General features: G+C 37.4%; 2 protein-coding genes and 1 long non-coding RNA gene across 3 annotated transcripts; 2 read left to right on the top strand and 1 right to left on the bottom strand.

Annotated features, from left to right (window-relative positions):
* Positions 1-1,289: 1,289 nt before the first annotated feature.
* LOC106300560 lies at positions 1,290-4,517 on the top strand. The gene is made up of 5 exons (XM_013736729.1): positions 1,290-3,285; positions 3,363-3,510; positions 3,584-3,734; positions 3,816-4,034; positions 4,114-4,517. Exons 1-5 carry the CDS (start codon positions 1,650-1,652, stop codon positions 4,351-4,353), a joined length of 2,394 nt encoding a protein of 797 aa, XP_013592183.1. The 5' UTR covers positions 1,290-1,649; the 3' UTR covers positions 4,354-4,517.
* Positions 4,518-6,493: 1,976 nt separating this feature from the next.
* On the bottom strand, positions 6,494-8,158 carry LOC106299177. The gene is made up of 6 exons (XR_001261708.1): positions 7,947-8,158; positions 7,784-7,849; positions 7,262-7,386; positions 6,986-7,035; positions 6,880-6,903; positions 6,494-6,793 (listed from the first exon to the last, which is right to left on the bottom strand). It is a non-coding gene; the product is annotated as an uncharacterized LOC106299177 (long non-coding RNA).
* A 4,506-nt stretch (positions 8,159-12,664) lies between these two features.
* Positions 12,665-14,495, top strand: LOC106300335 (serine protease SPPA, chloroplastic-like). Its single transcript, XM_013736453.1, has 5 exons — positions 12,665-13,166; positions 13,255-13,438; positions 13,581-13,718; positions 13,830-13,991; positions 14,097-14,495. Exons 1-4 carry the CDS (start codon positions 12,762-12,764, stop codon positions 13,838-13,840), a joined length of 738 nt encoding a protein of 245 aa, XP_013591907.1. The 5' UTR covers positions 12,665-12,761; the 3' UTR covers positions 13,841-13,991; positions 14,097-14,495.
* The last annotated feature ends 1,640 nt before the right edge of the window (positions 14,496-16,135 follow it).

Consider the following 16,135-nt stretch of genomic DNA (forward strand, 5'->3'; position numbering starts at 1 on the left):
TTAGGTTGTACTAATAAAACATACTATCATTATCATAGTTTAGATCAAAACGAGCATGTACACGTTTTTATAAAATAAATGTCTATACTAGTATGTACACATTTATTATCGCTATTAATACTAGTTAGTAGTTAGAACCAATAGACAACTATACTGGTTCGATAAGAGGAGTGCTTGAATATCCAGTAAATTAATAAATGCAGTTAACTAACGGGGAAATAAATTAACCTCGTTGAGAAGAATATGGAAATTGATACTTAAGACCACGTGAAGCATTGACTTCAATTGGTTACCGACTCACCGTTTCCAGATTTTGTGCAAACTTGTCTCGTTCTAGTCCAAGGAAGGTAGACAAGGAGGAAATGAGCTCATTTACTTCTCACTCATTTAGCAATAGCAAAACTAGTGTTATGATAATTTGGTTTGGATTTAGTTATTTTGGGGTTTGACCATTTTGAGACTAAAGATACTGATATATGAATCACTAAGATGTGTTATAACATTTGGTTTGATTTTGGTTCATATGATAAAACTAGAATCGATTAATAAAAAAAAATTTGGATTCAGATTTTAGTTTGATCAACTCTAATGATAGTACTGAAGAATTAAAATGATATGAAATTTAAAACCAAGCAATTCAAATAATTATAGGGGTGGATATTTCGGTTTAATTACGGGTTCGGTTTGGACTCGGTTTGTGTTATTTGGTTTAAGAAAACTTGAACCAAAGTCAACCCAAATTAGTATGGTTTGGTTTATGTTCGGTTTGGGTTTGGTTTTGTTTAATTTGGTTTTGTTTGTATTTTTCAGTTCAACCGAGTTGATTTTTTTAGCTTTGTTCTAGTTCAATTACAAAAATATGATTTATAAAAACATAAACAAAGCATCATTTGATATTATCATCATTTACTTTATATTTAAACGTAAAACCAGACATCACAATAAATATGTACAAAATATAATTCAGTATTTTTATATTATTATCTTTAAATCTAATATAAATATCATAACATAATTTTTTCGTTTTGATGTTAATGTATGAGATTCATATTCTTTTATTTTACTTATTCTATTCATTTAAAAGTAAAAAATGTATAAAATTATGATTAAATATATTAAATTTTAATATTAATAGTATATTTAATTAATCAAATAAAAAATATTTCAGTTTTTCAGTTTGGTTCGGTTTAAAGCCAAACCAAACCGAACCATTTAGGTTGATAAAATCTTAAACCAAATAGATAAGACATATATTTTGGTTCGGTTTGGATTGGTTGGGTTCGTTCGGATGTTTCGCCCACCCCTAGTTTTCCAGCAGCTTCTTCTTTATCGACAAACAGAAGGGGAAAAGACATCGGCGTAAGCTAGCTCCGTAGCAAAAGCGCCTCCAGCTTCTTTATCCGCTTTATTTATGCGGAAGCGCCATTGATAATCAATAGAATTTTCTGGAACGTTTTCGTATAATTGAAGCTCTTGTTCACCCCTGTCGCTTTTATAACTGGGCTTGCCTATTGGTAACACTTTCATTTGATTCAATTATATTGAATTTCACTCGTCCCCGTTCATCAAAAGCATCGATTTTTCTTTCTGGGTTTTCAATTCTGAATCAAACCCACATCATATATCTTAGTGAATTTAGCTGTATCAAGATGGCGAGAAACGCTAACAGTAGCGTGTTTCTCGAAGAATGGTTAAGGGTTGTGAGTGGAAGCAGCGTCTCTAGTCCTTTAGTGAAGCAGAACTCTGCAGCACCATCTGCGAGGTCTATTATTCAAGCATGGTCCGAGATTCGTGAGTCTCTTCAAAGCCAGAGGTTCGATACACGTTACCTTCAAGCTTTGAGAGCTTTGGTTAGCTCTGAGTCCACTATCCACGTCGCTGATCCCCAAGCAAAGCTTCTTATCGCTATACTATCTCTAAAAGATGTCTCTCTTCCGTATGAGTCTTGCACGCTTGTTATGAGATTACTCTATGTGTGGATTAGGAAAGCTTTTCGACCCTCTCAGGCTCTTGTTGGTTCTGCCGTTCAGGCTATTCGTGGAGTTGTTGTTGATGATGGTAGGAGTAATCTGCAGCCAGTGTTGGTAGCACAGAGCGTTCTGGTGGCTGGTGCTTTTGCGAGTGCGCATTCTCTGTCGGGAGAGTTGAAAGTGTTGACCTTGGAGTTGCTATGTAGGCTTTTGGAAGGAGAGGGATCACTGGTGGGATCTCGGGAAGAGCTTGTTCCTGTAGTGCTTGCGGGGATCGGGTATGGTTTATCCTCTTCGTCTGATGTTCATTACGTTAGGCTATTGGATTCCTTGTTTGGCTGCAGCATTTGGTTGAAAGATGGTAGTGTCACTCATGGTCTGATGGTTCTTCATTTGGTCGAGTGGGTTGTGTCAGGTTACTTGAGGTCTAATTATGTAAACAAGATGTCTCTCTTTGCAAACGAGGCACTAGAGATGTCTAAGGGGAACTACACTCTTTTTACTGTCCTAATGGCCGCGGCCGGAGTACTCAGAGCTTCCGCGGCAGGATCCAGCGGTGGTTCACAGAATCTTGAGGTTGTTTCTGAACTTAGAAACTCCGCGGAAAAACGTATAGAAGCTGTAGCTCAACTTTTAGTTGCTAATGGTTCAATCACTCAGAGAGATGATCTTCTGTTGAAGTGCTTTGCTATAGCATTGGCTCGATGTGGGACTGTTTCTCCCTCTCCTCCTCTGCTTCTGTGCCTCGCTTCTGCATTGTTAACTCAGGTGTTTCCTCTGGGCAATATATATGAATCGTTTTGCAAAGATCCTATTGGACCAAGACTCATTTGGGTGAGGGAGCATCTTTCTGGTGTTCTCTTCAAGGAATCAGGGGCCATAACCGGAGCTTTCTGCAATCAATACGCAAAAGCAAATGAAGAGAACAAATACATTGTGGAGAATATGATTTGGGACTTCTGTCAAAACCTCTACTTACAGCACCGTCAGATCGCTCTACTGCTTCGTGGTGTAGAAGATACATTGCTTGGAGACATAGAGAAGATCGCAGAATCATCTTTCCTCATGGTTGTCGTCTTCGCGCTAGCTGTTACGAAACAGTGGCCGAATCCAACAGTGTCTGAAGAAAGAAAGATGGAGACGTCAGTCAAGATACTGGTTTCTTTCTCCTGTGTAGAGTATTTTAGGCATATTCGTTTACCTGAATACATGGAGACGATCAGAGAGGTGATCTCATGCGTCCAGGAGAATGATGCAACTTGTGTTTCGTTTGTAGAGTCCATCCCTGCCTATGGTAGCTTGACGAATCCAAAAGGTTTGAGAAATCAATTTGTGTATGCAGTTTCAATATCACGTTAGTAAGATTTGAGATCTCTTTTTTTTCTTCTGCAGACTTGTTTACGCAGAGGTTAGAGTATGAATGGTCAAGAGATGATGTACAGACATCTCGAATATTGTTTTATCTTCGAGTAATCCCAACTTGCATTGGAAGGTTATCTGCTTCTGCCTTCAGGAGAGTTGTTGCATCAACCATGTTTTTGTATCCTTTTACTCTGTTTTGTTTAAACCATGACTCTGATCTTTAAGATTCCTTAACAATCATGTGGTTATAGATATATTGGACATCCTAACAGGAAAGTGGCACGAGCATCTCATACTTTGTTTGTAGCGTTTCTCTCTTCAGCAAAGGAGTCGGAAGAGGAGGACGAAAGAAACCAACTCAAAGAAGACCTTGTTTTCTATTACATGGAAAGATCTTTGGAGGTACCTAAGCAAACAGACTAATGGACGCAATGCAAGTATTTTTTTTTATTATATATTAATCACTAGTTATGCATGGTTCAGGTTTATCCTGAGATCACACCATTTGAAGGTTTGGCTTCAGGCGTTGCAGCCTTGACCCGGCATCTACCTGCAGGAAGTCCTGCTATATTTTACTCTGTCCACAGCCTTGTTGAGAAGGCTTCAACGTTTCACACCGATGAGTCCCAAGGAAGAAAGTCTGATCCTGGTAATCAGATTCTTGACTTGCTTCTGAGACTCGTCTCTTTGGTTGATATACAAGTAAGCTTCGTTTCCATCATCTTAAAGCTACTAGAAAATGGCTCATGTATACATAATTTGCTTTTTTGTTTTGGTTCAGGTGTTGCCGTATCTGATGAAGTCATTAGCACAGCTTATTATAGTGTTACCAAAAGAAAAGCAGAACATGGTGCTTGGTGAACTGTATGGTCAAGTGGCTGAATCAGACGATGTGATTCGCAAGCCTTCTTTAGTCTCTTGGCTACAGTCACTGAACTACTTGTGTTCTAATAACCGGACTCAAGGCTCAGGTTCTGGACCAACTATAGACACTTCGAACCAGTTGGCTGCTCGGCTCTAGGAGGAATCTCCTCATAGTTTAGCAAACATGTAATATAGAGAATAAAAATGTAGTTTTCCTATATGTTAACTAAGTTTTCATGTAGTAAGCAGAGTTTGGAATATATCTCCTATTGATGTCATAACTCATGTTCCCATCTTGTGTTAAGAGTCAGGCATTCCTTATGTTTATGTTCCCTCAAAGGAGGTAAAAAGCTTCCCATTTGATTTCTGCATTGATTCTCAGAATTAAATATTTGAAACACAACTGGTATATAATGTGAGGATCATAATAATATAATTGTGCTTATATAAAGAAAACAATAAATCTTTTTTGTGATGTACATAGCAAAGATGAATATTTTCGTCTAATAGGAATTTAAAATTTAAGATTTTATGAATTGTTGTCCAAAAAAAAAAAGATTTTATGAATTTTGTCAAATATTTCTCAAACTAGTTATTAAAAAAAAGTTTTCTTGATATTGTACTTCTCAAATAATAGTATGGACACCTTTTTGTAACCCAAAGTTTTATTATATAATAAATTCAAATAGATGATAAATATGTATATATATATATATTGATGAGATCAAGATGTGGTAATTACTTCAAATATTGGGAATCTTTATCTTTTATCATTTTTTTTTGTTTCTATGATTTTCTTTTATTTCTCTCAAAATTAGGAAGAGAGGTGATTAGTTATAAGTTTCTTTTAAAGTGCTTCCTTATTTCTTTTGAATTAGGATCTCGAAAAAAGCTGTATAAATATTATTTGTTGTGGTAAAATAAGCTGTTTACGGCGGGTGGTGACGAAGTATAAAAAAACAAGTTTTGTGATAGAAATTAGTCGTCAAAGTTCCAAAATCCTAATAAGAAATAGAATAATGGAGGATCAAAATCAGACGAGTTTCACATTTATGATAGATAACTTGTCTGACAAGAGAACAGAATCACCAAAGTTCTTAAACGGCGGCTGGGAATGGTAATTTTTTTTTTTTCTTCTTATTATTATTGACTCATCTTTTAAGATTCAACGTCTTTTTAGGGTTTAATATGTTTCTTCTTTTCCAACAGGGTTTGTTCATGTTTATTCCAAAGAGGAAGATCACAAGTTATATGTGTACCACTTCCTCTGGCTTGCAAATCCTGAATCATTGAGACCTGGACTGATAATACGAGTTAGTTTCTTCTTCGTTATGCTGAATCAATCAGGCAAAGAGTTATACAGAACAAAAGGTAATGAACTCACTCCTGCTTTAGGCCTCGGCCCAAAACCTCTATTATTTTCATATAACTTCTTAGTCTTTGTTTCTAGATCTGGTTGTGAATTTTAAATCAGTCTTTTCTGTTTTTGTCCATAACATACAGAAATGTGCAAATTGTTCTGCGATAAGGTCTGCGATATGGCCAGGGGATGGGGTTGCTACGAGCCCCTGCCTCTTGAATTCGAGACGAATAAAATCATATCCTAAAACTCGAAATCGTAAAAGTAGTTGAAGTTGTTGATTGGAATGAGATTATAGAATTTAATGGTTTCCAGATTCATTATTCTCAGGTATTTTCTATTTTTTTTTGTGTTTTGAGATTTATATGTTATCCTTTCTAGGATGACTTAGGAATCAAACAATGTTTTGTCTATCTCGAGTTATGAAACATATATATATATTTTTTTTCTTGCTGGCAGGTTGAACCAGTTAATTCGCTTTTCCTGAATCACCGGGGCTTTACAAATAATTTCCGTCTAAAGAACGAATTGTTGAGGACAACATACATGAACGTCCTCCTTGCTCTCGTCGAGACACTGAACAAGCCTCAACATAGCTTGACCGAGACTGAGCTAAGCAACGCTCGCAGCGACCTGGTCGAGCTAACAGAAGCAGGTTTCAAGCTAAACTGGTTAAAGACAATGCTTGATGAGTTATAAAGAAAATATTGCTGATCATGGGTCACAAGTCGAACAACACATCAAGGAGACGGTCGAGGCTGCTAGAGACTGGCTCGAGGGTGCTATTCACTCTTGGAAAGGACATTTGGGATTTGTTCCTCTTCGTAGTGAGAAAATCGACTGAAGATTAATACATTTTAATTTATTTATTTTTCCATATATATATATATAGTTTCATGGATCTCATATTAGTTGGAACGATCGAACCAAAGAGTTTTTTTAGTCAAGTCAGATTCATATTGCGTCTAATCCCAGTGTCTCATGCGTCAACCAACCTTATTTACATAATTAACATATATATAACTCTCTCATGTCTCTCTATATACTCCAGTGTGTATCCCAAACTCTCAAGTAAGTTCCGTCTCCATCATCTTTAGCTACTAGAAAATGGCTCATGGTTTTAGTGTTCTCTTTCTCTTTGTATGCATAACCCTTTTTTTTTGGGTTCAGGTGTTACCGTAAATTGTTTGACAGCAGCAATGTCACCTTTGTGAAGGAAGTTAAATATATGACGAGCCTTGAGTACAAAAAATAGAAACAGTTAATTAGCAGAGAAAGGAATATAAGAATACCATCCAAATCTTCTACAGCAGCGAGACTTACTTCATTCAATGAGTTTGGTTCAACCTACCCATAAAAACAAAAACAATGTGAGACACATATTCATGAAAACACCAGAATCAAATAGGCACAATGTTAAAACACTCACTGACTTCTTTTTCTTCAGTTCACTAAGTGAACAGTCAAGGCCATCATTAGCTGCAGGAAACGAATGTAAACAATAACATACAAACACCATTGAAAGAATCAATAAAAGAATTTCACGGAAGAAAAACTCGTCAACATACCAAAGTGTGAGGTAAGGATAAAAATACACAATCAATTTAAATTAAACAAAGTAACTTTTCTAGATAACGGGATGATACCAGGGTTGACTCATGTTACGCTACATGTGTTGACTCGCAGATTGAAGCAAAGGAAATACCTTGGAAATTATCATAGCATTAGAAGACAAAGTGATGACCAGCTGAAGTCGGGCTTGCTCGAACGTCTTCTTGCGCTATGCAGATCCTGAAATTGAACATCAATTTGCCCATTTTCAGTTGGTCCCTGAAACACATAAAAATAGAAAATGTAAGCGTACACCTCGTTGTGGAACACTCCCCTGTTTCGGTTTTGTTTTCTCTAGCATTTTTAGTATCTGTTTTCCATTTTCGAATTACCGTTTGGTTGTCCTGTACGTTGCCTGTTGGGCTCTATTATTGAATGTTTCAGTGTTAAAAAGAAGAAACAGACGGTATGGTTCTAATGCTTTTAGAGGTCAATAGTTGTGTAAATGCAAATTTTGAAATTAGAGACCCAAAACTTTAAAGCTATAAGTATATAACAAACACTACAAAAGACCACATCTTTTATAAAAGAAACAAATCAAACAAACTGAAACTGAAATGCTCAAATTCGGTTTGGATTGTTTTATTTATCAAAAAAAAATTGAGAATTACAAAACCTGACAAACCGGATGACGAATCCTCTCCTGTAAAGCTTCATCTCCTCCTTTTACACTTCCAACAACCTAAACATCAGATCAAGAGATTTCAAAAACCAAACCGACGATCTGAAACAGAGGAAGTGAAATCATGAATCAAAACTCAAAAGTGGGAAACATTAACCGTAAGCTCCACCAGTGATGGAACTCGAACTCCTCCATCTCCATCAATTCTCTCAACGGCTTGTTCTTCCTCGTTCCTAAAAATCTCACAATATGATAAAAGACAAACAAAAAGAGATCACATACAACTCAAAGAGTATTGAAGTTGAACTTGATTTTGATTTTGGGTTATGCTTAATTATGGGTAATAAACTTTTATTGGACTAAACCTAAAATTAAGCTCAAGTGCTAGAATCTTTCTAGAATTATCATAGTTTAGAAGGCTATAAATACCTTTTCATCCTTTCATTTGTAACAACACAAGAAGTTGAACAAGTAAAGTATAAGAAAGTTTTCTTAAAGAAAGAGTGTTTTACTCAAAGTTCTCTAAATCTCTTTGAGAATTCTTCCACATTATTCTTCATACTTGGAAGTTTTCTTGTTTCTTTCGGGTTCTCGGGTATTACGGTCTTGGGCTAGTGCTAAGCACTATCAAGGGTGGTTTCTTTACATGGTATCAGAGCCAAGCTAATCTTGTGCTCATCAAGATCGGTTTTTAAAGAGAGCTTGGGTCTATTCTAAGTATGGAATCAACGGGTCGTGTTGTTGGATTGTGAATGGAAATCCTAAACCAATCTAAATACCGGTTATGGAAGTCATGCATGGAGTCATACCTGGTGAGTGAGGACTTATGGGACGTCGTCGGTGGTAACAACACAACACCACCAAGGGGGAATGTTGCAACCCTGGAAGCGACAAAGGAGTGGACACGGAAGAATGCCAAGGCGGAGTTTGCTTTGAAGAGGTCCATATCTTCAAGTATATTTGAGCATGTCTCAAGGTGTACTTCCGTTAGTTCCATTTGGCAAGCTTTAGATCAATTGTTCAACAAGAAGAATGAGGCTAAGCTACAATTATTAGAGAATGATTTTGCGAATGCAAAGCAGGGGGAGTCTTCAGAGTTCTTCATTAAGGTAAAGAACCTATGCTCTGAGATTAATACTCTAAATCCGGAGGAGTCAATTTCTGAAGCACGGTTGAAGCGGTCTATCATTCGAGGTCTACGGCCTGAATATACACCTTTTGTGACTTCGATTCAAGGATGGGCTACACAACCTTCCTTGGAAGAGTTTGAAAATTTGCTAGCTTCGCAAGAGTCATTAGCCATGCAAATGTCAGGAGTCAAAATCACTGATGACTCAGGAAGCGCCTTTGTAGCTCGGAGGCAACAAAGCTTCAAGGCGAAAAACAAAGATGGAGGTTCAAGACACAATGATGAAAGTGAAAGATCTTCTATGGTTAAGAAAAAGTTCAAGTGCTACCGGTGTGGAAAGCTTGGACATTTCAAAAGGGATTGTCGAGTCAAGTTGAAGGAAACAAATATGGTGGAGTCAAAAAGTCATACGGAAGACGAAGAATAGGGGAAATGTTTCATGGTGGAGGCTACACATCCAGGTACACCCACAACTAATAACTTGAGAAATGATTGGATTGTAGACTCGGGTTGTAGCCATCATATTACCGGAGATGAGAAGTTATTTTCTAGTCTTCAACGTCATGACGGGAAAGAAGCCATTATTACCGCTGATAATTCAATCCATCGAGTTGAGAAGGAAGAGACTGTTGTCATTAAAAGAGATGATGAAGAACCGATCACCCTCAAGAATGTGTACTATGTCCCTGGAGTAAAGAAGAATCTTCTTTCGGTGGTGAATGCGGTCAACTCAGGTAATTATGTTCTATTTGGCCCAAGAGACGTTAAGTTCTTAAGGAATATTAAAGAATTAAAGGCGGATGTTGTTCACACTGGAGCACGCGTCAAAGATTTATATGTTTTATCGGCCTCACACACCTATGTGGAGAAGATGAGTACGAATGAAAATGCTTTCATCTGGCATGCCAGACTTGGCCATATAAATATGACCAAGCTTAAGGTCATGGTGAATAAAGATTTGGTTCATGGGCTTCCAAAATTGAAGATTCAAGATGGAGGAAAAATTTGTGAAGGTTGTCAATATGGAAAGTCACATAGACTTCCATTTGATCATTCAACCTCAAGATGCAGCGGTCCATTGGAGAAGGTCCATAGTGATTTGATGGGTCCAACAAGAACATCCTCCTATTCCGGGTTTCGCTACATGTTGTTGTTCGTAGATGATTTCTCACGGTACACTTGGGTATACTTTGTGAAGGAAAAATCAGAAGTATTTCAAAGATTTCAAGAATTCAAGGTTACCGTGGAAGGAGAGTTTGGTCGAAAGCTAAAGACTCTGAGGACAGATAATGGAAGAGAATTTATGTCAAAGGAGTTCCTCTCTTTTTGCCAAAAGAATGGTATTAAGAGAGAATATACATGCCCGTATACACCTCAACAAAATGGAGTAGCAGAAACAAAGATTAGACATCTAACCGAGACGTGCAGAAGCTGGCTACTTGACAAGAATTTGCCTAAGGCCTTATGGGCAGAAGGCATGAGATGTGCAGCTTATGTCATCAATCGGATGCCACTCAGTCCAAACAACATGAAGTCTCCTTACGAGATGATTCACGGGAAGAAGCCAACGGTGAAGCATCTCAGAATATTTGGATCAGTCTGTTACGTCCATGTGTTCGACTCTCAAAGAACAAAGTTGGAAGCAAAGGCAAGGAAGTGTATCTTTGTCGGTTACGATGAACAACGGAAGGGCTGGAGGTGTATGGATCCAGAGACACATAAATACACAGTGTCTCGTGATGTTATCTTTGATGAAGTTTCATCCTACTATGGACCACATCAAGTCTTAGATGAGCAAGATGGTTCAGGTTCCTCTAAGAATGATGAACAAATTATTCAAGTTCCAAGTGATAATGAAAACTTTGAGAAGGAGGCTCAAGGTGAAAGGGGGAGCGTTGACCAAGATGAAGAAGAGGAGCATGATCATGGTTATGTCGCCAATCAACGACCAAAAAGGAACATTGTCAAACCCGCTCGGTTCAGAGATGAAAGGTTTGTCACCACTTACTCTTGTTACTTTGCAGCTCCTCTAGATGAAGATGAACCATCATCTTATGAAGAAGCAAAAGGAGTTGAGGAATGGATGACCTCAATGAAGGAGGAGATTAATGCTCTCATGAAAAATGAAACTTGGAATTTGGTTCCGAAACCCAAGGATGCTCAGCCTGTTTCTTGTAAATGGGTGTATCGACTAAAGCGAAAAGCAGATGGGTGCATTGATAGATACAAAGCAAAGGTTGGTTGCTCAAGGGTTCAGAAGTACGGAGAAGATTATGATGAGACCTTCAGTCCAGTAGCAAAGATGACTACGGTACGCTCACTCTTATCTTTAACTGCAAGCTTTGGATGGAAATTATGGTAGTTAGATGTGAAGAATGCTTTTCTCTATAGTGAGCTTGATAAAGAAATATTTATGGAGCAACCACCTAGTTTTGAATCACAAGAGTATCCTAACCATGTATCCAAATCTTATTCTCAGTTCTTGATGTATTAGGATAACATGAGATCTTATATAATTATCTCATAATAGGTTGGCACATATCCCTTGGAATATAGTACATCTCAATTTTAATATACATGCAAGATAAGTGTTTACTTTAAAGCCGGTGAGATTATGTATCAAAATGCAAGATTATGAGGCTCTTTAAACTCAACTCTAATATAATGATCTGTATGGTGTGTTTTGTTTTCATAGGAGCAAGTAATGAATCTCGATCTCAACAATTAGTCAAGAGTACCACTGTGATCCCAACTATTCCTTGTCTTGATAACTGGAGAATTGTTAGCGAATTCGGGATCACAGTTTGACCTGCTCTTGCACCAAGTTGCGCTGAAACTCAAAAGAGATGGGAAGAAGAAGAAGAATGTTGAAGATATTTCCGTAGTAGTCATTCATGGAAAGAGAGTAAGAAAGAAAGATATGGACATTCCTACTTGCCTTCTCTGTAACTTGACTGGTGAATCAAGAGACCATCTTTACTTTGACTGCTCCTATAGCTTTGATCTCTGGACATTGGTAGCCTCTCGATGCCGAATTCGACTGCAAAGAACTTGGGGAATTACGATCGCTCAAATGGAGATGTTGTCAATCCAGAAACCATATCGCCTCCTTACACTTCTCTCTTGGCAAGCTACTATGTACTGGTTGTGGAAAGAGAGAAACGATCGCCACCGCAGCAACACTTTCAGATCAGTCGACTCGATCTTCTCCCAGCTAGACCGTCAAATCAGAAATAAGATCCAGAGCTTCTGGAGATCAAACCCTACTCTAGCTTCGAAGATGATGCAGAGCTGGACCGATACCACTGGGACATCTCCTTCCTCGTAACCATCGACTCGTCCTTTTCCCACTCCATTAAACTGCCATCGACTCACGACCAGGGAGTTCTGATGGGCTTCAAAACATGAGAGTTCTTATTTGAGCTTCTAGGGCCTTTTGAACTGTACTTGGCATTTGTCTCAAAACACTAGCTTTGGGCTTGTAATATTTTCTGTTTTAAAGAGAGTAAGAAAGAAAGATATGGAAGTACGACGAGTCTATCAAAACAGTAAATCAACGATTTGAAATTAAATTTTATCCGATTTTTTTATTCACTTGATTATATCAAACATTGGACCCGAAACTGAATTAAAAAAAAAACAAATTCGGTTTCAACTTGGGCTTTGATTGAAATAAATATAAAGCAAATGTATTTAGAATCATTGTGAGCCCGTTAACTCCACACTTTGCCAGTCACAAAAGTCACACACGGTGAAGAAGCGACTACGTGGAAGAAACTAAACCTTCTTCAATCTCTCTCTTTTCGTCTTCCACTGGGAAAAATTGCAGGAGAGAGAGAGAAAATGGCGAAGCTTCTAATTCTCCAGGCGCCTCAAGTAGTCTTTAGCAGTAGTAGGTCACTGGTCTCCGTGACGACGGCTTTATACAGAAGACCTCTCCTCCTGAACTCCAGTTTCACCTCTTCGGATTCGCATTCATCATCCCATATCGTTCCTCGTCTTCGTTCTCGGAGATTCTCGGCTCGTGCCTTTGACGATTCACCTGCTTCCTCGGCTGAATTAGAGAAAGATCAGCCACGGGATGGAGCTTCCCCAGTGGTAAGAGATGAGGAGTATCCTACAGGAGAAATGGTGTATGAGGATAGAAACGCATGGGAGAGCTTTGTAGTCAAGTTCCGGATGCTCTTTGCTTATCCTTGGCAGCGTGTTCGCAAAGGAAGCGTCTTGACTATGACTCTGCGTGGCCAGGTGGTCTACAAATAGTACAATGTGTTAGTGATGTTTCTTTGAGAATTGAACTCTTTACTGGCCTTGTTGTTTATTCTCTATTTTTCAGATCTCTGATCAGCTGAAGAGCCGTTTCACTTCAGGGCTTTCCCTGCCCCAAATCTCTGAGAATTTGGTGAAAGCTGCATATGATCCTCGTATCGCTGGAGTCTACCTTCACATTGAGCCTTTGAGTTGTGGGTGGGGAAAGGTTGAAGAAATTCGAAGGCATATATTGGATTTTAAGAAATCAGGTAGCTCCTGAATGATCTTGCATTCTCTACTAAATATTAAACTTTCATATCTTTACTACTGCTTTTAAGAGTGTTGGAAGTTCATTTGCTCTCTAGATTTTCACTTGCTTTCTAAGAGCTGATCAAACACATCTTTTGTCAGGGAAATTTATTGTGGGGTATATCAACATATGTGGACTGAAGGAGTACTATCTTGGCTGTTCATGCAGCGAGCTCTATGCTCCGCCTAGTGCCTATTCCTTTCTATATGGTTTGACTGTTCAAGCTTCTTTTCTTGGAGGTAAGTATTGTTTCTTCTTTGGCTCTGTTTCTCGCATAAGAAATAGTAGTTACTAGTTGGATGCAGTGTAGCTCTCTTTCTGTTGTTTATTACTAGTTATGCATGGTTCAGGTTTATCCTGAGATAACACCATTTGAAGGTCTAGCTTCTGGCGTTGCCAGCCTTGACCCGGCGTCTACCTGCATGAAGTCATGCTATATTTTACTCTGTTCATAGCCTTGTTGAGATTACATTTAACACCGATGCGACCCAAGGAAGGAATGTCTGATCATGGTAATCAAATTCCGTCTCCATCATCTTAAGCTACTAGATAATGGCTCATGGTTTTAGTGTTCTCTTTCTCTTTGTATACATAACCTTCTTTTTTTTTGGGTTCAGGTTACCCTATCTGATGAAGTCATTGGCACAACTTATTATAATGTTACCAAAAGATAGACAGAACATGGTGCTTGGTGAACTGTATGGTCAAGTGGCTGAATCAGACGATGTGATTCGCAAGCCTTCTTTAGTCTCTTTGCTAGAGTCACTGAACTACTTATGTTCTAATAAATGGACGCAAGGCTCAGCTTCTGGACCAACGATAAGACACTTCTAACCAGTTGGCTGCTCGGCTCTAGGAGTAATCTCCTCATAGTTTCGCAAACATGTTGAAATAGAGAATAAAAATGTTTTTTCTTGTATTTTGTTAAAGCTTGTATTTGTATAACAAAAACAAACAGTAGTTAACCCGGTTAGATATATGATTTATTTTAATTAATATATATTTTGTTGTGTCCTAAACCAAAATCAGAGCTGTTCTTCATAGCTTTTTACAATTTCTGTTTTTTTTAGTAAAATAAATCCTCATCGCTTTACTCTCTTCTATTATTACATATATCCCTACTGTTTTTTTCTGGGTTTCAACTCTTTATAGCTGGTTATTCTTGATCTTTATTCTCTTGGGAAGTCAAGCTTTGCTTGTAAAAATTCGAGCAGAGTATTCTCTAGAGATAAATGATTCAAGTTTTGCAAGTTTATCTTCATGATTTGGTCCAGTTTAAGAAAAGTTGAAGTTTGCTTTAAGCAAGTCTTTCAACGACGACTGATCCTAAATCATTGAAGGCCCTTGGTGATTTCACATCCAGCATAAAACGTGAATATCCTTGAAGACAGGGGCAGTCAAGGGAATAAGGCATAAGGCATGAATCATGGGAGACGAAAGCTCAAATCATGGAGCCCATGGATGATGGCGATGGAAATTGAAGACGGTAGTCATGAGCTCGGGTGGTTTCTCCTGCGAGATGTTTCCTTTCGCCACGTATTATGTTCTTACTCATATACGGACACTTGATGATGTGTGCTTAGATATTTAACAAGAATTATTAGTGGTGTTCACAAATGTATTTTGGGTTACAATTTGGGCCTTTTCGTTTCTGTATCCATGTAGTTGCCTTTTATGAACCTCAATCAAATGAATGAGGTTGACGACCATTGTCAACCCAAAAAAAAAAGATATAGACATAACTTTTTGATATTATTAAATAAAATAAAATATTTTTTTTAGTTTTTATATATTTTATATTCAAATATTCTACCAAAAACTTTATTTTTATTTGAGAGCATTAAGCAAGCAAAGAACATTTGGAAAACATTAGTATCTTGTACATATTTTTTAAAATATATTTTTAAACTATTGATTAGATAATAAGAGAAGTATGTTGCTTATGTAAATATTTATCAAATAAGGCCTAAGATAGATGATAGAACTAGAGAAAGAAAGACGATAACTAAGAGAGATGACCCAACTAGAGAAAGAAAGAAACGATGAGTATAAACAATACTCTATGTTTTTTTTTTTCAAAATAGAAAATGTTTTGAGATTTTAAGATTAATTTTAACTTTATTGAAAACTATTCAACCAATTAGATTTTACATTCTTTTTAATAATTGGTTATATGATTTTATAATTATATAATTAAAAATGTTTTTTAGAATAAAGTAAGTTTCTTAATCTTTGTGCATAAAAGCCAAAATATCATATTATGAGACAAAAGGAATATTAGACAGTAAACCAGCGATTTGAAAAAATGAATTTTATCTGATTTTTTAACATTTGGTTGTCAAATATTGGATCTAAAACTGAATTTCGGTATTTGGGCTTTGATTCAAATAAACCGGTATAAACCGAAATGGATTAGCAAATCATTGTGAGTTGTTACTCCACGTAACGACTTTGACCATCACACAAGGTGAAGCAACGATGACATAGAAGCAACTAAATGTTTTTTAACAGTTTTTTCTTTTTTATTCCAGTGGAAACTTTCTTTCTCTTTTATGCGCTCCGCTTTCTGTTTGCTTTCTTTACTTTTCCGTCGTCGTCGTCGTTCGCCGTTCTTTTCCCCGTCGTCATTCATTTTTTCATCGTCTTTTTCGAATTA

The sequence above is a fragment of the Brassica oleracea genome, chromosome C6 (assembly GCF_000695525.1).
Source record: "Brassica oleracea var. oleracea cultivar TO1000 chromosome C6, BOL, whole genome shotgun sequence".
NCBI lineage: Eukaryota > Viridiplantae > Streptophyta > Magnoliopsida > Brassicales > Brassicaceae > Brassica > Brassica oleracea.